At 39.5% G+C, this 24180-nt stretch overlaps 1 protein-coding gene across 1 annotated transcript in view; it reads left to right on the top strand.

Moving 5' to 3' along the window:
* Positions 1-844: 844 nt before the first annotated feature.
* The window catches only part of LOC140200684 (testis-specific gene 10 protein-like), a 115454-nt gene continuing 92118 nt past the window's right edge, over positions 845-24180 (top strand). The window contains 4 exon segments of the mRNA XM_072264250.1: positions 845-1146; positions 15250-15337; positions 15340-15420; positions 15423-15457. Of these exon segments, the coding sequence (XP_072120351.1) occupies positions 1024-1146; positions 15250-15337; positions 15340-15420; positions 15423-15457 (327 nt within the window). The 5' untranslated portion in view covers positions 845-1023.

Here is a 24180-nt window from a genome sequence, read left to right as displayed (position 1 = left end):
ATGAATTCTGAATTCGCCGCTCCCCTGATCTTGCGAGCCTCCCTTTTACCAGTTCCCCAGTTAACGACCCCATGCAGAGGAAAAAAATACAGTACAAGGCGGAAAGTGCGCATGTTGCCTAAATCTCAGAGTCTGGCAGAGATAAAACGGATTTGCTCTCAAGAAAATGCACCGCCGCAAATTGTTCATTGCATCGCACCTTCCTCACTGTTGATGCATGAATGTATGTTAAACTAATCTGAATAATTGAACTGGCATATGATTTATTTTACTCTTTTTTCTTGCCTATGAATTATATGGCGCTGTTAAGTTTTCGGATCGCGTTGATTGATAAACATTTCCCCTTAATATTTTGCACCGAATTTATTGACTTATTAACTAACTTAATATGTAAAGGAAAATGAAATTATCGTTGCTACGGATTCGATGCAACATAAAAAAACACAATGAGTACAAAGGGGAGAACAACGAAAATAATATAAATATAAAGACAATCCTATACGATACAATGTATAAGTAACTGAGTGTGGCCGAATATACATAATAAGGTTAGCTTATATACACAGACAGATGGAATGTACAAAATGACGTTATGTGCAGGAGTATCTGTAATACGGTGACAGGAAATGATACATGATTTGATGTATTTTATCCTGTTAATAATGTCAGTTAATTGAGAAACTTATAACGAGCTGGACGCTGTAGGTGACCTTTCATCCGGATTGTTTCGGTTGTCAAGTACGCGGCGTAACCGGGCAACCGGTGTCGTATGGGAGGGGCTAACGGCTGTGTTTCTGTTGATTAAATCGGTAGCTCGGCTTTCTGCAATTGTGCGGGAGCAAAAGAGAGAGGGAAAAAACTTTTAACAAACATAGCCCTTTATTGATCGTCCCGGGGAGATTACTTTTCCCGTTACCGGGCGTTGATTGGTTAGAACTCACCGGGCAACGGCGGAGAGCGGAGTGTTTTGATTGGTTGTTCCGCACGCTTGGTGGAAGGTCGGCTGCCATAGGCGGAGTTGGAATGACCAGGTGCCCGCAGAAAGAGAGAGAACAGGTGGCTTCAGCTGGAGTGTCCACAGGTGGGGTCCATGAAGAGCTGCAGGTGCGATTCTGGTATCTCATTGATGCCGTTCTGCTCAAACGGGTGAGGTATTGTGAAGAGAAAGTGTGGCTGTGACAGGGACGACCTGGTGTGAAAATACTGGAGGGGCTCTTGGTGAAGTTACTGGCTCTTAGTTTATCTTGTACATGGGTGTATTTGCGCACCCCGATCTCCCTCTCCAGTCCTCTTGATGTCTTAAAGCCACGCAACCTATTTTGCATGACAGCAACAAGCTGGGGGGGGGGGTCAGGTTTGGGGAAACTGGGGGGGAAGGGGGACTTCTTGAGGGCACTGAAAGTACCGAGCGGTTTTAACCGCAAGGGTGAGGGGAGGAGTGAAGAGAAAACTCGCCCTGTTTTCCCAGCATGTCTTCGGACTTGCCTACGCGGAGATGGAGTTGGTCAGTCTCTAACTTCAAGGTAAAAGTTAAAAATAAACTGGGAATACTCAGGTAGACGCTAAAGTCAACTGTTTTTTTTTGTTTAAAGAAGTGGTACTCGGGATAGTAAAGTAGCTAGCAACTTTAAAAGTAATTGTTCTTGGGTAGCATCTTTTCAAAAAGCAAGCTTTCTGTAATGTGAATTTGAACCAAAGTTTGTTTAAAAAGTCTTCAAGATTTTGCAAGTAAAACAATCCTAAAAGCTCAGTAGTTCCTATAGCAACTGTGTACTCCTGTGGTTGTTTCTCCTGGATCAAACAACTAGAAAATTTCCTCATCCAAATAAAGCTGTATGAAAGGTGAACCCAGTTAACCAACTGTCAACTGAATTTCCAATTGTCCCTTTTGTGTAAATGAGCAACCATAGGACTGTAATATGCAACAATTAATTAGCATGTCCATAAATCTAACGATTGTTCAATCAAATAAATGACTAGTTTACAACTGAAAAATTATCCCTTTTGGATGCTGTATCTTGGTAAAGGTCAAAAAGTGCTATAGCGTTATTATTTTGCTTGACTGGTGATTTAACAAATGAGAGTTCAAATTCCACTCTAGCAGTTTGAGTAAACCATGTCAATATGAACATAGAATGCAAAATATAGAGCAGTACAGTTATGCTGACCTTTGAACCTACTCAAAGTACAAACTAACACTCCATCCCACTTAGCCCTTCATCATGTGCCTATCTAAGAATCTCTTAAATGTCTCTGTATTTGCCTCCACCATGAGCCCTGGCAGTGTTTCACACATCTACCACACTGTTTAATAAAATCTATTTCTGACCCCCTCCCCCCCCAATACTTTCCTCAAATTACCTTAAAATTACGCTCTTTTACGTTGGCCATTTCCGCCCTGGAGAAAAGTCTCTAGTTGTCCACTTGGTAGTCATAGAACACTACAGCACATAAAAGGGCACTTTTGCCCACCTATTCCATGCCAAAACCATTAACTGCCTAGTCCTATTGACTTGCACCTGGGCTATAGCCCTCCATTTCCCTCGAATCCATGTACCTATTCAAATTTCTCTTAAATATTGAAGCCAGTCCTGAACCCACCACTTGCATTGGATCTTATTCTACACTCTTACCAACCTCTGTGTGAAGAGGTTGCCCTTCAACATTTCATCTTTCACCCTTAACCTGCTACTCAGGAGGCACTTGAGTTGGTTCGAAGGCGGCGTGCAGTGAAACCTTGAGGGTCTGTCTTGGACATTTTTGTGATCGTAAAACCCTGTTGGACATTAATTGCCGCAGGTCTGCTGCCCTTGTTTTGTGGTGTGACAGGTGGTGAGGCAACAGTATCGCCTTGGTTATAGCTAGGACTAGGTCTCAGTCCTTGAGCTTGCATTATAGTGTGGTATCCAAGCTCATCTGGGGGTGGCCTCTCCCATCAGTGCTGCCCTCCAGTGGTGCATTGGTGTTCCTAGCAGTTCAGCCTCTATTCCAATCAGTTTGCGGGATTTGTTGCTCAGGAATTTGGTCTAAAAATTTGTTTTCTTGTGTGACTATGTTCTTTTTTTCCTTTCTCGTTATTTTGAATGTATGTTTTTGTATTTTTTTGCACTTCGGCCCTAGAGGAGCGCTGTCTCATTCAGCTGTATCCATGTATGGTCTGAATGACAATTAAACTTGATTTGATTTTGATTTAATCTATAGCTTCTAGGTCTGGTCTCACTCAACCTCAGTGAAAAAAGCCTGCTTGCATTTATCCTTTCTTTACCCCACATGATTTTGTATACCCGCCAAATTTCCTCTCAATCTTCTACACTCTAGGCGATAAAGCCCCAACATATTCAACCTTTCCCTATAACTCAGGTCCTCAAGTCTTGGCAAAATCCTTGTAAATTTTCTCTGCAGTTTTTCAATCTCTCTTTTTAAATCTTTTTATTAATCTTCCAAAATTATAAACAATAACAATATTGATACAGAGGGATTGGAATAATCTTATTGTTGATAAGCATGTATAAAAATGATTTCAAATAATACAGGTATAATAGACTTCCAAACTCCTAATATAATTAATCACAGAGAAAAAAGAAATAAAAAGAAAAAAAATACAAAGAAACCCCCCAAAAAAAACAAAAAAAAAAAGAAACTAAATACTAAACCCCAAAAAAAAAGCAAATGGAACAAAACAAGGCTAGACCAATATCTTAAGTTGAACATGTTCAGTAATGTCATCAACTCCGCTCCTCTATTCATATATTTTAAGTTAATAAGAAGGATTCGGAGAAGTCAAATTACATCATATGAAAATGTTGAATAAATGGTTTCCAAGTCTCTTCAAGTTTAACCGAAGGGTCAAAAATGTCACTTCTGATTTTTTTCTAAATTTAAACATGATATAGTTTGGGAAAACCATTAGAATGTAGTAGGAGGATTGGTCTCCTTCCAGTTCAATAAAATGGATCTTCTGGCCATTAAAGTAACAAATGCGATCATCCGACAGGCTGAAGAGGATAAAAATCTATGTTCTGTCATTTGCAAACCAAAAATTGTCGTAACAGGATGTGGTTGTAAATCAAAATGCAAAACTGTTGGGATAATATCAAAAATATCTTTCCAGAATTTTTCCAAAAGAGGACAGGACCAAAACATATGATTTAAGGAAGCCACCTCAGAGTGACATCTGTCACAAATAGGGTATATATGGAATAAAAATGGGCTAATTTATCTTTAGACATATTGGCCCTATGCACTACTTTAAATTGTATTTGTGTGTGTGTTTGGCACATATAGAGGAAGAACTAACTAATTGAAAAATTTTATCCCATTTCTCTATAGGTAGGCAAAGTTGAAGTTCCCTTTCCCATTCATTTTTAATTTTATCAGATATACCTGGCTGTAATTTCATAATTATTTCATAAATAGATGCTATTAATCCCTTCTGAAAGGGATTTAAACCTAACATTTTATCAATGATATCAGTGGGGTATGAGATCGGGAAGGTAGGCAGCATGTTATTTAAAAAGTTTCTTATTTGTAAATATCTAAAAAAAAAAACTGGGATCTGGGCAAATTAAATTTATTAGATAACTGTTCAAAAGACATGAAACAGTTATCCAGAAATAAGTCACGAAAACATGTTATACCTTTCATTTTCCATATCAAAAAGGCTTGGTCCATAACCGAGGGTTGAAAAAAAATTAGATATAATAGGGCTTGATAATATAAATTTGTTCAAACCAAAAAATTTATGAAATTGAAACCATATTCATAATGTATGTTTAATTATTGGATTAACCATTTGTTTATTCAATTTGGATAATACAAAAGGAAGTGAAGTTCCTAAAATGGAAGCCAGAGAGAACCCTTGTACAGAGTAACCTTCAAGATTTACCCAATGTGGACTTGGAATTATATTCCAATCGTGTCCAAAATATTAAATATTGAATAATAATTGCCCAATAGTAGAATCTTAGATTAGGCAATGCTAAACCACCATCTTTCTTGGACTTGTATAAATATTTTTTTCTTAACCTGGGATTTTTGTTCTGCCATATATAAGAAATTTTAGAATCGATATTATCAAAAAAAGATTTGGGAATAAAAATTGGTATCGCTTGAAATAGATATAAAAATTTAGGTAAAATAATCAATTTAATAGCATTAACTGGGCCAATCAGAGGTAGAGACAATGGGGACCACTTAGTAATCAGTTGTTTAACCTGACTAATTAACTGTAATCTGCCCAGGGATGCAGTCTGGCCCTGTTGCCTTGTGGCTATGACGCACTGGAATGTTCTATGTACCTCAGCCTCTGAGATGTCCAAGATGTAGGTCTCTTTGGGCGGGGTGGTGGTGGTGATCAGTCCTGTCAACTATGAATCAAGCATTTTAAAAAAAAAAATAATAATTTGCTGATCCGGGAGCGAAGCGGCAATGTTGGCAGTACTGCTGCATTTCTGCTTGAATCCACAATGGTGTGCAGTCCTTGCCACATGCTGTGTGTGTCATTGTCACAGAGTTCTGACTGGATTCTGTCCCTGTGCTGCTATTTTGCCCCTTGATAGCTCTATGTAAATCATAGTGGCATCTCTTGAGCTTCTGTTGGTTTGCAGAGGTGAAGGCTTTATCCCTTGCACTGAAAGCAACACACACTGAACTATTTAACCAAGGTTTCTAGTTTGGTAAACACAGACTGATTTTTGGGAGCAATGTCTTCAATGCACTTCCGAATGAAGCATGTGACCACTTGCGTGTATTCGGAGAGGCTCTCAGCTCGAAATACCTTCCAAGTGACGCTGTCAAAGTAGTCTTGTAACATTGAGTCTGGTTGGTTGGACCAGCAGTGGATGGTTTTCACCATGGCTGTTTCCAGTTTGCGTTTCTGCTTGTAGGTGGGCAGGAGCAAGATGGGGGAGTGGTCAGACTTCCCAAGTGGAGGGTGGAGATGTGCTTAATACATGTTGCGGATGGGAGAGTAGCAGTGGTCAAGTATGCTTTCTCCCTGTGTTCTCACCTAAATGTGTTGGCAGGACTTCGGGTAAGCTCTAGTCAACAACGCTTGGTTAAAGTCTTCAGTGATGATGAAAACAGCCTCTGGGTGTGTGGTTTCATGGATACTGAGTGTTTTCTAACCAGAGTTTTATAGTTCTGCAACTGTACCTTGCAGCTCTTGAACTCAATCTCCCGACTAACGAAGGCCGACATTTCATATGCCTTTTTAACCACCATCTCAATTTGTTTGGCAACTTTAAGGGATATACATACATGAAATCCAACACCCAATTGTTCTTTTACACTACTGTACTAAGAATATTGCCATTAACTTTGTACTCGGCCTTCAAGTTCAATCTTCCAAGGCGTATCACTTCATACTTTTTCCTTCCCGGGGTAGCTAACCTTATGCTATAGATCTCTGCTATTATCTGAGAGGTCTGTGGACCCCAGGTTAGGAACCACTATCTATAACACCAATCTTTGTGTCATCTGAAACATAATTACCTACACTTCCACTCCCTTACTGAAGTCATTTATTCAAAGAGCAAGGGTCCCAGAACTGTTCCTGTGAAACACAACTATCACCAACTCTGTCTACTGCCATTTTTGCATTTGACCCATATCTCTTTACCCATGTAGCAGTCTAAACATCTTTTTAAATGTTATTGTACTTTGAACTTTGTCTCATCTTCTGAATGGTGGTTCCATATATGTACCCCCTTCTATGTGAAACAAGTTGCCTCTTGTGTTGCTATTACATCTCTCACCCTAAATTTATGGCATCTTCTGGATTTCGCCAACCCTGGTAAAAAAAAAAAAAAAAAAAAAAAATATGCATCCACCCTGTCTATATACCTTTATAAGATCAGTTCATTTCCTATGCTCCAAAGAATAAAGTCCTAGCCTGCTCAACTTCTCTTCGTAACGTTGGCCCTTGCATCCTGATAAAATCATCTTAAATCTTTTCTGCACTCTTTCCAGCTTAATGATATCTTTCCTGTAAGTGGGCTGTCCAAAATTGAAAATGATACACCAGTATATCTTGACTGACAACGTTTCCCAACTGGTGGGTGGGCATCAATGTTTTAGAGACCGGTTTTCATTCAGTCTCAATGTTGTTGTCTTGTCTGATTGTGGAAACCCACTTTTTAACATCTTCATACAAAAGAGCAGGGAGATAAAATGTAGGCCCGTTGAACCTCTCTTCCATCCATTAAGGTTCTGTCTAATTTTGTTATCTCCCCTCTGCATTCTCACCTAGAATGTTTGGCTATCAAGAATCTCCTTTTGCCTTATATATTCAGACTCCGCTTCAACCATCCTTGAGAATAAAAGTACCAAGTACTTGGAACCACTTAAGGAAAGAAATTTTGCCTTTCCTTAAATAAATGATGCCTTTTTCTAGATTCTCCAACCTGTTGAGATTTGGAGGTCTTGTTTTTCAACTAAGTCCCATTTCACTCTTCTAGCCTCTAGTAACTTGCCCTCATAAAACAGCTGGCTTATCCCTGGTGTTAGACTAATAAGCATTCTCTGAATTGCCAATATGTTAACATCCTTTACTAGACAAAATCAGTATTGAACATAGTACTCCAGTTGTGGTTGCACTGACAACCACAACTGGAGTACTATGCTGCTGTATAACAAAACCACCTCCTTTCGTGTTCAATTCCCTAATAAGTCTGTTCTTGTGTCAGATGTTAGTTTATCAAATTCCTTGCACTACTTGCATTTGAGCCTTTTTGTGAATGATAGAGGGCACCCTGGATCCTTCTGCAATTTAGTTTTGCAATCTTTCACTGTTTAGCAAAATGCTGCTTTATTTTCCTTACTACATGGGCAATTTCTCTTTTTTATTTCCACATTTTTCCACACGTGTCTATCTTTGTCATCAGCAAATTTGGGAATTGTATCTTTGGCACTTTCAACCAAGTTATTTAGATAAATTGTAAGAAGTGAGACCCTAGCACTGACCTGTGTTATTCCTTTCTTGATTATGAAGATGGATTCATTGAATACATTCAAGGCAAATTGACCTTTAATTGTCAATGGAGCTGAGTGATGTGGGGGGGGGGGGTGGGGAGTGCAGTTTATTGAGACAAGATTGTACTGAGGATCCAATTTGTCCAACTATTGTATCATTCCTGTGTTCCAATAAACTGATAAATCAATTTGATTTTCCTTTCCTTAATATTTTTGGCCTGTTGTAATGTCTTTAATAATTTTCAACACAGTTCTTGTGTCGGATGTTAACATCCTGCATAAGGGAAGTGTTGAAGTTTCTCTAGTATTTTATGTGTGTTGCTTTGGATTCCAGTATCTGTAGACTTCCTCGTGTTTATAGTTTCAGTTTTTTGACGAGGACTGGAATTATAAATGTTATGGAATTTTTATCTGATACTGGCAAGGTTATCATTAACTAGTATCTGATCCTAGAATGAGTTCATTAGGGTTGAGGACTTGTTAGCCCACCAATTTGCTTAGAACCAGTTGTTTGGTCACTTTTCAGTTCTTTGTTCCACTTTAATCCCATCCGGGATGCTGCTTGTATTCATTGAGCAAAGACTGATGCGACACAACTTAGTTCATTTGCTTTTCGTTTTCCACTATTGCCCAGATTTCCTTTTTAAAGGACAGGAGCTTATTTTCATCCTTTTAATATCAACAGAAACTTAGATATCTGTTTTAAATTTTTTAGCTAGCAATGTCCTGTATTCTAATCTTTCATTGACTATCAATGTTTTCTTATTTTTGCCTTCTGTCCAATCTTCTGACCTGCCATCCATTTTGGTACACAATAAAGAAACAAATATGCAATCTAACTTTTAAGTTGACCTGAAGTAAGTTGATGTTTTTTTAAAAACACAAATCAGCATTTTATGTACTCCCTCCTTAATGCAGCAAAATTCTAGGCATTTCCTGGGAGTGTTATCAAATTAAAATTGACACCTATTGAAGGTGAAAATCACAGCAATAATCTAAGCTTGATTGAAGAGGAGTGCTGCCATTAAGGAAAAAGTGAAATTTAGAGGTGTAGAAGACCTCCTGGGGACAATAAAAATGACAAGAATTGGAGGACATTCGCATAGGATTTAGAAGCTTGCTTGTCTTGTGTGGAATATTGAGGTCAAAAGGTAACAGAAGTGAAGAAGCAGAAACGGAGCTGGATTAAATTATAGTGGAAACAGGTTGTCTAGGCTGTAGCACAATGTGTTCCAAAGCACATCTTAGCACTGACAAGTTTAAACAGTCTGATTCAATTTTGAGCAATTGTTAAGAGACAGGGACAAGTGAACAGTTTGTGATTGGGTCTGAAGAAAATGGTTTTTGACTTCTAACATGAAATATATTCACATAATCTATATAGTATAACCCAAATAACATTTTTGACATTGTACATTTCTGTTGTGTAATTTAATGTAATTTTTGTTTATTGTGTCTCTAATTATTCACTGGTGCCCTTAACCACGTTTACCTGCGGTGCCTATTTTGTCGTTTAGTTACCTGCCTTTCACCAAGTCACAGACTTTGGTTTTACATCTATTCCTTTCATCTGTAAACGTTTGCAGTTTTGACAAAAGGGTAATTACCTGAACTGCTTTCTATGGATGCTGTCTTATCTGCTGAATAAATTCTGCATCTGTCGTTTTATTTCAGATTTTCACATGCAGTATTTTGCTTTTGGCATTTATACTTTTAATGCTTTACTCATGCAATTGATAAAAAGCGTTCTCAATTCCAAACTGGGAATCTTAATGCAGCTTACTTAGATACAATTTCATTGCCATTAACCTATTTAGAACACAATATCTTAGAACGCATTCAAAATGCTATAGATTTACTTTTTCTTTCTTATCCAGGAAATTGTAATAAATATCCTAGACTTCTTGGGTCAGAATATTGGTTCGGAGTTGGCCCTTGAACTCGCAGGATTTAAAGACAGAGCTCAAATTAATCAGGATGATTTTCTACTTAGTTTTCAGGTGATTAGTTTAGAACTGTTTTGTATACATGTAGCTATCTTTCAAAGTATTTTGCAAGAGAACTCAAGCACCTGGTAATTGCTTTCAACATTGTTCCAGCATTGTTTGTGTGTATATGTACATCTTATTGAATAATAAGAATTGGAATTACCATCATGACATATGTAAAATAATTACAATACAGTACCAAGTCGTAAAGTTACTATAAATTACACAGTGGTGGAAAATAAATAAAATGGAAGTGCTATGGACTATTCTAATTTCTGATGGCAGAGGGACAAAGCTGTTTCTAGAATGTGTGTGGGTCTTCAGGCTCCTTTGCCTCCTCACTGATGGTAGTGATGCAGGGAGGATGTGTCCTGGATGATGCTGCCGCCTTCTGGTATTACCTCTTAAAGGTGTTCGTGATGATGGTGAATGTGAGCCTGTGGTAGAGCTGACTAAGTTCACATCTCTCTGGAGGCTGTAAACCAGGTTGTGATGTGACCTGTCAGAATGTTCTCCACTGTATATCTGTAGAAATTTGTAAATCTTTGGTGACATACCAAATCTTGACAAAGTAGTGCCACTAATATGCTGCTTTCATGATAGCATCAGTGTTTTGGGCTCAGGACTGATCCTCTGAGGTGTTGTTACCCAGTTGCTAAATTGCTGATTCCTCAGTGAGGACTAGTGTGTGTTCCTTCAACTTCGCCTTGAAGTCCACAATCAGTTCCTTGACACTGAGTGTGATGTTGTTGTTGCAACATCTCAGCCAGCTCAGCCAGCTACTTTACCTCCTTTCTGTACGCCATCTCAGTTGTCATTCTACCACAATAGTGGTGTAATCGGCAAATTTATAAATGGCGTTTGAGCTGTGCCTAGCCACGCAATGTAGAGTGGTGGGACAAGCATGCAACCTTGAGGTACACCTGTTTTGATAGTCAGCGCGGAGGAGATGCTATTACTAATCTGCACTAACTATGGTCTCCCAATAAGGAAGCTAAGGATCCAGTTGCAGGAGGTACGGAATTCCAGATGCTTATTAGTGCTAAGGCAATAATGGAATTGAATATCAAATTGTAGTCAATAGACAATAATCTTGCCATTGTTTAGGTGCTTCAAAGCAGAGTGGACAACCAGTGAAATTGTATTTGCTGTAGACCTGTTATGGGTAGTAGGAGCATTGTGGTGGCTACAGTCCTTGCTCAGGCAGAAGTTAAGTCTAGCTGTAACCAACCTATTGAATCACTTAATTTTGATAGGTGAGAGTATAGTCATTGAGGCAGCTCACTCTGCTCTTGAGCACTGGAAGAGATTGCTGCCCTTCTGTAGTGAGAGCTTGAAGATGCCCTTGAGCACTCCCCCCAGTTGATCAGCACAGGTTTTCAGTGGTTCATCAGCAGGGCTTGTGGGGGGGTTTACCCTCTTGAATGATGTTTGGACATCAGTCTCTGATAGGGCATCCAGATGTTGTAGGAGTTTGCACAAGTGTGATGTTATTCTCCATATCAAAGTGTGCATAAAAGACACTGAGCTCGTCGTTGAGTGAAGCATCACAGCCATTTATGATGTTAGGTTTTATCTTTTGGGAAGTCAAGGCTTGCAAATCTTGCCACAGCTGTCAGGCATCCAATTCTGTCCCTAGCTATGCTTTGCCTTTTTCCTCTCACAACAAGCTTCCCTAGGTCAAAATTAGACTGCTTGTAGGATTCTGGATTGCTAGTCTTGAATGCCACAAATCTAGCCTTCAGACTGTAAATCTCCTAGAACATCCACCACATCTGGTTTGGGAAGCTGTTGATGAAATCAATGACAGCTGTGACATATTCAGAACCAAAGATGAATCCCTGAACATAGTCCAATCCATCAATTCAAAACAGTCCTGTAAATGCTCGCTGCCTCCCTTGACCATACCTTTTGTGGTACTCACCACTGGTACTGTAGTCCTCAGTCTCTGCCTGTATGCCTGATGCCAAATTGTGGGCATGGAATGTTGTGGTAAGTGTTCTTGATGGTTGTGTAACAGGCCAAGTGTGTTTGCTCCTCTGGTTCCAAAAGGGACATGCTGGCAGTAGTTAGTTAGAGGCTTCAAGGTAGCCCAGTTGAAGTCCACTGCATGATTGAGGATTCATTATTTTGTGACTGATCACAGTGCTCATCTCCTCCAGTGCCAGCCTGATATCTACCAGGGATAGAATGTACACTGCGAGCAGAATGGCAGTAAAGAACAACCATGGCAGCTAGAATGGACGACCAGATGTTCCAGGTCAGGGAATTCGTACTGAGACAAAACCACCATGCCTGTGCACACAAAGATGTAACTTGAAGCAAATGCTGTCATCGCTACCCTTATCTGATGTTGCTGTCCGTTCCATGTTGTGGATAATGAAACCGTTGGGCTAGATTGGTGCAGGTGAGCATGTCTCTGTAAAGCAGAGTACAGAACAGTCCCTGTATCCCCCTAGTATTTTCCAGATACTATATTTGTCAGCGCTTCCACATAGCTGCCTCCAGTGCATCCTGGGAATTACCTGGTGTGAGCGGGTGCCTCACACAGAAATACTTGTAAAGACCAACTGCAGAAGTATTGAGGCCATGATCACCCAGCGCTAGCTGCAGTAGCTGGGGCTCGTGATAAGGATGCCCCCATGTCCGCTACCCCGCAGAATGTTATACGGCCAGTCGGTCGATGCTCAGCTGGAGGGCCGAAGAAGCGCTATAAGGATCAGATGAAGAATGCTTTAAGGAAGTGCAGGATCAGACCCGAGGACCTGGAGGAGGTTGCTGCTGACTGTACCACTTGGTGACAGCTGTATAGGAACGGGGTTCGTATTCTGGAGGTGGAAAGAACAACCAGAAAACAGCAGAAGAGAGCCAGGAGAAATACAGCCATGGTTGCTACCACTACCACATATACATGTCCCACCTGCAATAGAGTTTGTGGTTTCAGGATAGGACTATAGTCATCAAAGATCTCACCGTTAAAGGAGTGGACGTCGTCATCGGATTTCGATGGACAACTGAAGAAGAAGATTTGTCAGGAGAATAGCAGAGAGGGGAGAGGCTTGAGGACCCTGTGGTTCCTGGCAGTCACACTTTTCTAGGATAATATATACCTCCTCTTAGCTTCTACCTGCTGCATTTGCTCTGCGTGGTCTGGATTCCTGAGCCTGCAGGTTCTTAAGATGGCTATTTACTTAAATGGATTATTAACAGCACCACTCTGACCCACATTTCAAATGTTTTCAAAATTATGTTTCAGTCTCGTTTAATGTGTTTTAACAATAATTGTTTGCAGAGAAATTTATTTATTTTTTCATTTACAGGTCATGTGCTTTCCTGCCAAGGCCAATCTTAATTGCCCAATCCCAATAGAGAAGGAAACTATTTGGATATGGGGGGGAAATAAGGGATTTTTGATCTGAAGGGAGCAGAAATGGACTACTCTAACATTTAAGAGTTGCCAACAGTCCCATCCATTTTCAATGGGAAATTATGGCTTTCTGTTAGCGAGTGAGTTGATTGAAATTTATTCTGACTGACTCTTCCAGCTTTAATTCTGAGTGCTGCTGAAATCCGTAGAATGGTACATTACAGCATAGTACATACCCTTCAGCCCATGATCTTCTGTTGACCTTTTAACCTGCTGCAAGATCAATCTAATCTTTCCATCCCCATAGCTTTCCATTTTTCTATCTTCCATATGCTTAAGAATCTCAAATGTCCCTAATGTATTGTGTCTATCACCACCTCTGGCAGCACATTCCTCACACCCATCAAGCTGTGTGTACTGTATATCATTAAAAAAACTACTTGCTCTGACATTCTTCCCCGCCCCCCACACACACACTTCCCTCTAATCAGCTTAAAATTATGACCCCTTTTATTAGCCATTTTTTTTCCTGAGGGGTGCAGGCAGTCTCTGACCGAACACTCAATCTAAACCTCTTTTCGTTGTGAAACACATCAATCAATGTCCAGAATAACAAGCCAAACCACAAGTTACTTGTCTGAAGATGAATTTAACAGCCCAAATTTAAGTTCTACACCAGCAAAATCAAACCAAATGTCAATGGTTCTTTTTCATTCATAACTGTTGCTATCCTGCTCCTGAAATAGCCCACGTCTGACTGAACATCTTTTTCTTTTCAAAGACCTTGGACATACTATCACTTACAACAAGCAAGTTCTTACTGCATTTTGAGTTGTGACTAGTGAAATGAGTAACTGGTGAGTATTTTTTTATACTGTTCACCAAATACATTCATTGAGCCAAAAATGTTGTCAAACTTTTTTTGTGTAAGTCATTGTAAAATTATCTTTTTAATTTACTGTTTAACTGGAATCATTCAAAGTTCTGCAGTGGTCATGGAACACAAAATAGCGTTAATATTTCAAATGAATGTCCTTTTATCAGAATTGGCATATAGTAGAAATGAGCTGCTTTTTAGGAATACATAATAGCTGAATGCGTAAAAAAGAATTTATTATGCATTTATTATGAATACATTATTTCAGTATGGTATTCCTTTAGTGTCCCAGTCAAAGTTACCTTAGTCAATATTGTTGGGTTTCAATGTGCCTTTTCACGGCTGATTTATCTTTAGTTATTAATTAAACTGGATTATGAAGGAAATGAACTACTGTGTAAATATTTACTATTGCAAAGAAAATATTACAATTTTATCTATTTTACATTTATCATTTTTAAATAATATATGTTACAATTAAATTAATGATATCAAAAGTTGGACCAGAAATATTGCCATTGTTTTCCCAGGTGCTTTTTTTTTTTTGGAAATCAGAAATCAAACTGAACATTGTGGCGGGGTGGGGGGGGGGGGAATGTGATCCCTAGTTTTAGGTTTTCCTATAAATCTATCACGACCACTCAAGATTTTCAAAAATTTCAATAGTCCCTTGTTGTTCTTAACTCCAGTAGGATGCAAGCAGAGCCGATTCAATTGTTCTTCATAGCACAATTGCCAGATTCCATATATTAATCTCGAAAGCCACCTTCTCTGAACTGTTTCCAATGTATCATTCTTACATGAGCTTCTTTTGCAATTTTTTAATGTATATAAATGTGTACATTGACTGTATGTCTATGAATTGTTGCTGAACAAGCAATATTGTAATATATGATGGGAAGGATTCTTTAAGAGGTGACCACATAGGTACAAGGAGAATAGAAGTGCAATGCTTTTCAGAGTAATTAAAGATGTCATAAATGTTTATTGTGTCTTATATTTTCATTGAAATAATTTAAGATTTAAAACTTTGTTTTTGATTTCAGATTAACCAACTAGATGAAGTGGATTATACATTAGAGAAGCAAACCCAGGACTTCTTGCAGACTAAAGATGATGTAACCCAGCAAGTAAAGAAACTAACAAGAACCAGGAATTCTTCAAGCAACTTAATGAAATAGAACGATTAGCTGAGAAGCCTGAAAAAGATAAGGAATTAGCACTATTGCATGTAATGAAGTAAAAATAACTGAGGTGGGTTAGAATTCAGTTTACCTGCATTATGATATTTTGCTCATTGATTTTGCATAAATTTCTCTCAATTTTAAAGCAATTTTCTTTAGAAAACTGTGCAAAAATTGCTTGGAAGTCATTGTTGTTGATCAAGAAATCTAAAGCAGTAATTCTCAGTGGATTTACGTGATTCCCAAAATAAAATTGGCTTTGTTATCAGTTTTGAATATTCATGTAAAATTGTAATGTTCATAAAGCTAACAAATATAGAATAGTCCAACATTTTGATCTAATTGTCTGTGAATAAGAGATCATTTCTGCACCCTGTACATCCAAGTGAGAAACTGAGTGAATTAATTTTGTCCTGGATAAATTTGTAAAATTTGGAGAACTTCCCTCATCCATTCTTTCTGAAGTTTGATTCTGAATTGTGGCAGCATCAATGTGTTGTTCAGAAAAACTGATGTACTTGGTGGCACCCTCCTTCAGAATTTAGGATCCAAAAAGTCAAGGAAAAATATTTAAACCTTTTTTTTTATTTTTAATCATTTTGTCCTTTCTATCTCTTAATCAAATCATGGCTGATTTATCTCAATATTTTCCTTTTTCATATTTCCTAATCTTTTACTAATGCTAAATTGTAAGTTGCAGTTGACAAGGTACTATTTTTAAACACTCATTTTTTCCCCTGAAAGTTCTTTTGCCCTAATATCAATAAATTCTCAAATACCAACAGTAATTGGTTTATGGCAGTGAGTGGAACACTGGCTGAAATCATTACAAGATGTGAAGAGAAAGGTGCCAAGGCAGAGATCCCAATGTGAAATTGATTGTGACATTTCAATTTTTGGAGGGATTTGATCAACTAAAGAAAATAAAGGATTCTCGAGTAGATGTTGGTTGCAGATTGTATAATAGATTGGGTCTAGAACTCACTGTGTGAAAGGGTAGGCTGACTTAATGTGTATCTGTTCAGTAATTGCAGTTCAACTGCTCTTGCACCATTGCCATCTGCCTGATAAATGGTAGATCCTCTTTAACAAGCCTAATCAGTTGCCCTCTGCCACCACCCTCCTCAGTCTGTGGAACTGGTTCTCACCCTCAATTTTTCTTACAGCTGCAAACCATTTTCATTTTCAAAATTTCCATTTTCTGCAAACCAAGAGTGTAGCCATGGATGCTTGCATGAGCCCCAGCTATGTAGGCCTTTTCATCTGCTTTGTGGAACAGTTCATGGACCAAGCCTACAATTCTCCCTCTACTGATTTCCCTCCTGCTACTTATCCCTGCAAATGGGACAAGTACTAGACTGCCCTTACTCCTCTTCCCTAACCAGTATTCAAGACCCCAAACGTCTTCAGGGTGAGGTGACATTTCACCTATGAGTCTGTCAGGATCATCCATTGTATCCATTGCTCCTGCTGTGGCCTCTTCTAAACAACGAAACCCGATGCAGGTTTGGAAACCACTTTGGACGCATTCACTCTGCCACAAAAGGCAGGCTCTCCTGGTGGCTACCTGTTTCAGTTCAACTTCCCATTCTGAATTTTCTTCATAGCTGCCTCTACTGCCACACTGAGGCCAAACTCAATTTGAAGGAGCAATAACTCTTATTCCATCTGGATAGCCTCAACAGGTTTAATTTTTCTAATTTCAAGCACTGCTCCAGCCTCCCCCTTTTTTCCCCATTCCCTTTCTGGTTACCTTCTCACCCCTTCTCATTTGCCCATCACCTCCACTGGATCTCCTTCCCTTTCTTCCATAATCCAAAGGCCTTTCCTATCCAATTCTTCCTTCAGCCCTTAACCTCTTCCACCTGTCCCTTCATCTGCTTTCACCTATAACCTGCAAGCTTGTACTCCCACTCCTCCCCTACCACACCACCTTGATCTGGCTTCTGCACTCTTCCTTTCCAATCCTGATGAAGGGTTTCAGCCCAAAACACTAGCTGCTTATTTCCCTTCATAAATGCTGTCTGACTTGCTGAGTTCTTACTGCTTTTTTTTGTGTTGCCCAAGGTCTCCAGCATCTGCAGAATCCCTTGTGGTTAATCCCTTGAGGTATGTGTTGAGGAGCACCTCGGGTCCAGTGAACACAATATCATTAGTTTCTATATAATTATGGCGAAGGATAGGACTGGACCCAGGGTTGAGATTCTTGATTGGAGAAAGGCTAACTTTGAGGAGATGCGAAAGGATTTAGAAGGAGTGGATTGGGACAATTTGTTTTATGGGAAAGATGTAATAGAGAAATAGAGGTCATTCCAAGGTAAAATTTTGAGGGTACAGGATCTGTATGTTCCTGTTAGGTTGAAAGGAAAGGTTAAAAGTTTGAGAGAGCCATGGTTTTTGAGGAATATTGGAAACTTGGTTTGGAAAAAGAGAGGGATCTGCAATAAATACAGGCAGCTTAGAGTAAATGAGGTGCTCGAGGAATATAAAGAATGTAAAAAGAATCTTAAGAAATTAGAAAAGCTAAAAGAAGATATGAGGCTGCTTTGGCAAGTAAGGTGAAAATAAATCGAAAAGGTTTCTACAGTTATATTAATAGCAAAAGGATAGATTATGAGAACACTCAGTTCTCTTTTATTGTCATTTAGAAATGCATACATGCATTAAGAAATAATACAATGTTTCTCCGGCGTGATATCACAGAAAACAAGACAGACCAAAGACTAACACTGACAAAACCACATAATTATACCATATAGTTACAGCAGTGCAAAGCAATACCATAATTTGATGAAAACAGTCCATAGGCACAGTAAAAAAAAAAAAAAAGTCTCAAAGTCCCAGAGTTGATCGAGTCCCCGATAGCAGGTGGCAAAAGGGAGAAACTCCCTGCCATAAACCTCCAGGCACTGTCAACTTGCCGATACCTTGGAAGCAGCTGACACTGAGTCCACCCGTCCGAAAACTCCAAGCTTCCGAGCAGCCTCTCCGATACAGCCTACCAAGCACCATCCTCTGCTGAGCGCCTTTGACCTCCCCCAGGCCACTGAAACAAGCAAAGCCGAGGATTTCGAGGCCTTCAGCTCCAGAGATTCTGGTTACCACACAGTAGCAGCGGTAGCAAAGCAGACATTTCAGAAGTTTTCCAGATGTTCTGCTATGCACTCATATCTGTCTCCATCAAATCAGAATTTTGCACAGTCCCCTACTTGTCAGATAACAGATATTCATCACCGGAGAGTCCGCGCGCGCTGTCGTCGCGCTGCCATCTTCTCCCGAAGGATAAAGTTGGTCCCTTAGAGAACCAGAGTGGACGGCGATGTGCGGAGCCAAAAGAGATGGGGGAGATTTTGAACAACTTCTTTTCTTTGGTATTCACTAAGGAGAAGGATATTGTATTGTGTAAGGTAAGGGAAACAAGAAGGGTAGTTATGGAAAGTAGGATGATTAAAGAAGAGGAAGTACTGGCGCTTTTAAGGAATATAAAAGTGGATAAGTCTCTGGGTCTGGACAGGATATTCCCTTGGACCTTGAGGGAAGTTGGTGTGGAAATAGCAGGGGCTCTGACAGAAATGTTTCAAATGTCATTAGAAATGGAGATGGTGCTGGAGGATTGGCATATTGCTCATGTTGTTCCATTGTTTAAAAAAGGTTCTAAGAGTAAACCTACCAATTATTGGCCTGTGAGTTTGACTTCAGTGGTGGGTAAGTGGGTAAGTTGATGGAAAGTATTCTTAGAGATGGTATGTATAATTATCTGGATAGACGGGGTCTGATTAGGAACAGTCAACATGGATTTGTGCGTGGAAGGTCATGTTTAACAAATCTTACTGAATTTTTTGATGAGGTTACTAGGAAAGTTGACGAGGCTAAAGCGGTGGATATTGTCTATATGGACTTCAGTAGGGCCTTTGACAAGGTTCCACACGAAAGGTTAGTTAGGAATGTTCAATTGTTAGGTATTAATATCAAAGTAGTGAAATGGATTCAGCAGTGGCTGGATGGGAGACGCCAGAGAGTAGAGGTGGATAACTGTGTGTCAGGTTGGAGGACGGTGTCTAGCAGTGTGCCTCAGGGATTTGTACTGGGTCCAGTTTTGTTTGTCATGTATATTAATGATCTGAATGATGCGGTGGTAAATTAGATTAGTAAGTATGCAGATGATACTAAGATAGGTGGAGTTGTGGATAATGAAGTAGGTTTTCAAAGCTTGCAGAGAGATTTAGGCCAGTTAGAAGAGTGGGCCGAAAGATGGCAGATGAGTTTAACGCTGATAAATGTGAGGTGCTACATTTTGGTAGGACCAATTAAATTAGGACATACATGGTAAATGATAGGGCATTGAAGAACGCTGTAGAACAGAGGGATCTAGGAATAATGGTGCATAGTTCCCTGAGGGTGGAATCTCATATGGATAGGGTGGTGATGAAAGCTTTTGGTATGCTGGCCTTTGTAAATCAGAGCATTGAGTATAGGAGTTGGGATGTAATGTTAAAATTGTATAAGGCATTGATGAGGCCAAATTTGGAGTATTGTGTACAGTTCTAGTCACCGAATTATAGGAAAGATGTCAATAAAATTGAGAGAGTACAGAGGAGATTTACTAGAATGTTGCCTGGGTTTCATCTTCTAAGTTACAGAGAAAGGTTGAACAAGTTGGTTCTTTATTCTTTGGAGCGAAGAAGGTTGAGAGCAGACTTGACAGAGGTATTTAAAATTATGAGGGGGATAGACAGAGTTGATGTGGATAAGCTTTTTTCCATTGACAGTGGGGGAGATTCAAACAAGAGGACATGAGTTGAGAGTTAAAGGGCAAAAGTTTAGGGGTAACATGAGGGGGAACTTCTTTACTCAGAGAGTGGTAGCTGTGTGGAACGAGCTTCCAGCAGAAGTGGTTGAGGCAGGTTCGATGTTGTCATTTAAAGTTAAATTGGATCGATATACGGACAGGAAAGGAATGGAGGGTTATGGCCTGTTTCCGTGTTATATTGTTATGATCCAGTTCCCTTTTCAACATCATAGTTGAATGCTACTCTGAACCATATGAAGTGCTTTCCAATTCCTGAATGCTCAATGTGCTGTTGGTAGTGCTGCTTCCTGAATCACTCTAGATTCTGTCTCCCCAGAAACAGCAGGGTTTAGTAATTCCAATAAAAATGGAGAGTGTGCACTTGCCCTATACATAGCCATTGGCAGTCAAAAATAGCCTTGACTGCCTTATTTGAAAAAGCACTGTGAAATGCCATTCAACTTCCTACTGGTGTTCAGCTCCATTGCAAGTCCTGATATAAACCAATGGATCTTTAGTAGTCTCATTTAAAGTGAAGATTGGTGTCATGATCATAACACTTTTCTCAATCATTCCTGCTGCATTGTTGCTCCTCACTCCAAATTAGCTTGTCACAAGGGTGGCAGTTTTTTTATGAAAAATGGGACTTTTCAATGTAACAAAGTTCAGTTTACAAGTTACAGGATGCAGATAGCACTCAACTTTTGTAAATACACAGAAGATTAGCTTCAAGTCGACATTGATGCTTACAATCCCAAGGCAAAGTTCCTTGATGAATTCCACTGTACCACGCTGCCCTCTGACAGTATTTTCTGGTGCGAACCTGGAAAGTGGGTACATGTTTCCTTATTAGTTGGATCTGAGTTCAAGCCATAAAGTAATATTGCAGCTCTATAAAACCCCGGTTAGATCACACTTGGAATGTTGTGTTCATTTCTGGTCACCTCATTGTAGGAAGGGTGTGGAAGCTTTAGAGAGGGTGCAGAGGAGATTAATCTGGATGCTACCTGGATTGGAGTGCATGTTTTAAGAGAGGTTGAGTGAGCTAGAGGTTTTCTGTTTTGGAGAGCAGGAGGATGAGAAGTGACTTGATAGAGGTGCACAAGATAAGAGTGAACTTATAAATTACTTTTCCCAGGGTGGAAATGGCTAAGACAAGGAGGCATAATTTTAAGGTGATTGGAAGAATGTGTAGGGGGGATGTTAGTGGTAAGTTTTTGCATAGAATCATGGGTGTGTGCAATGTGTTGCCAGCAGTGGTGGTGGAGGCAGATACATTAGGGACATTTAAGAGACTAAGACAAGCATATAGATGATAGATAAATGGAGGACTATATAGGAGAGAAGGGTTAGACTGATCTTAGAGTAGATTAAGAGGTTGGTATAACATCATAGAGCAAAGGGCCTAACTGGAGATATGTTCGATGTTTACCATTTCTTAGGACCCATGTCTCTGTGAGTGAGGACAGTGATGAAATCCACCCTTGCCTTCAATGTTCTAGTACAGCTTTTGAGGGAAAATAGCATTTAAAGAGATGTATCTCGTATCTGGGATACATAATGTATCATAATATACTGAATTGTTGTCCCTGGTCTCATTTTTGCTTCAGAAAAACTGGAGTATTTACAGATGACATCTCAAGGTATTCAAAAATGCTACCATTGCTGCCTTTACAAAATTCACTGGGAGAATAAGGGAGCCAATGTGAGTGTTCTCTTCCCTAGTGACCCTAGTTACACTTCAATCAGCTACATTGGAAAGACAACATCATTTACAGGCCCTACAACAATTTGAGGTTGTGCTGGAAGCCTTGAAGGAATGAAACATCTCTACTGATTCCTAGAAGTTTCTGGTCCACTCCAACCACAGTGGGGTAGAAGTATTTGGGATCGTTTTGAGAACCTTGAAGTTGTGCAGTAGGAAGCATGCAGAGACCCTCTGCAAGTGACAGGAGGATTGAACTATCTCACAAACTACTCACCCACCTGCCCTGTCAGCTATCTCTTACCCTAGCTGTGGAAAAGCTTGGTTCACATATTGTCACCTCAGTGTCATCAAGACCACAAGTATCCACTATCTTGAAAAGGAAGTTAACATATGGAACAGCAGTACAAAGGGACACGTTCAAAGAAATGTCAACAGTGAAAGTTTTCTCTGAAATGGTTTCAGTAATTTGAGGAAAAATTCTCAAATGATTTGACAAGAGAAAAGTAAATGAGCAAGGAAAAGAAACTAGATTCTGGCAATCTGAAATAGAAACAAAATGTTGGAAGCACTTAGTAGATTGTGCAGAAGAGGCAGAAAGAGAAACGGTTAATATTTCAGGTCTTAAGATACTTTGTATAAACTGGGAAAGAGAGAAAGTTAGTTTTCATTTGTAGAGGTGGTGGTGTAAGGATAGGTGGAACATGGGAATATCTGATGGGGTGAGGCCAAATGGATTAATACGGCAGCTAGAAGTGCACAATACTTCTTTGTGTTATGCATTGCTAATAGAACTGTGGGAGATGCCTGGCAGGTGAAGCTATGAAATGAAAAGAAGAAAAACTGAGCCAAGGTCACAGACTAACATACAGATGGAGCAAGTACTCAAAGTTAGTCATGTCAGTATGGAAGATGTGCTGTTGTTCCTGAATGTTGAATTGGGCTGCTTCTACTTCTGTGGTCATCATTGGGAATTTTATTAGAAACTAGAGCACTTCTCCCACCCCACACAAGACAAATGGTAAAAGCTGGCTTTATTACAATTAAATTCTGTCTTGAATATGTCAGATTGGGTTTCTGTACTTTTACCTGGATGCTTAAGTTTTCTGTTTCATTGCATGTAACTCAGCCTTCCTTAACTCTTTTCTTTGATTTGTTACCACATTGGACTTGACCATACTGTGTATATTCTTAAATAAGTATTAATGTATCATTAAGCTGTTAACTTAAAATCTGGATCACTATTTAGGACAGGCCACATTAGATTTTGTAATGATCTTAGTTTTCTGCCATTAAAACTATGCTAAAGTTGCTCAGAAAATTCGCTGTCATTTTGGCTTTAAGATAAAATGGTTTAGGTCATTGAACTGTTGCCTAACAGCTCTGTTACCCAGGTTCAATCCTGACCTCGGGTGCTTTCTGTGTGGAGTTGCATAGTTTCCCTGTTATCACATGAGCTTCCCGCAGGCATTGTGATTGTCTCCCATTTCCCAAAGATACAGAGTTTCAACCCTCAACACCAACAATTCCTTTTCTGCCACAGATGCTGCTTGCTTTACTGATTTTCTCCAGCAGATTATTTGTTACTCCACGTTCATGCCCACTATTGTTTTAAGCCCTGTGATTTCAGTAATGTCATGCATCTTCTGCACAGAGAAGAAATAATTTGTACAGAAACAGGATTCCATGAAATCAGACAGGGATGGAATTGTAAGCTTTGCAATTGCACAGTATCAATGTGTTCTGTCTGGCTTGTAATGCTGTTCATGACTTTAAAGCACAAATTGCCTTTAAGCCTCATAGATTCTGTTACGTCATCCTTGTGCAGCGACTTAACTGTCCAATCCCTTTTAATGGCTTTGAATCCCTTTCTCCTCCAAACAACCCAAGAGGAAAACCTTTTAGTGCAAAGTGCAGTAAACCAGCACTACTATTTAACTTGATTCTTAAAGCGCTGGTTGAAATTTACGATTAACATGAAAGGAAAACCTGGTTTTGTTATTCAAACACTGCTTTTAAGAGCATTCACTTCTTCTTTCTACCCCTGAACCTCCTGCCAACAGTTCATTGTGCTCATCTCCTACTGTTTAATACAGATCTGGAAAACAGATAAAAGCTATTTCCATTTTTCTTTCTGACGTTGAAGATGGCTATTTCAGCTCATTGCGTCTGTGTTAGCCAACAGAGTAATGCTATTCCCCAGATGTTTTCCCTATAACCCTTTTCTCCCCATGTTCTACCTCACCTCACCTCAACTCTAGGCCAATTTACCTATCAACTCTTCAGAATTAGACTCAGG

This window comes from Mobula birostris, chromosome 7, assembly GCF_030028105.1.
Source record: "Mobula birostris isolate sMobBir1 chromosome 7, sMobBir1.hap1, whole genome shotgun sequence".
Lineage (NCBI taxonomy): Eukaryota > Metazoa > Chordata > Chondrichthyes > Myliobatiformes > Myliobatidae > Mobula > Mobula birostris.
The sequence above is the reverse complement of the archived record's forward strand: the minus strand, read 5'-3'. Positions and strand labels throughout refer to the sequence as shown.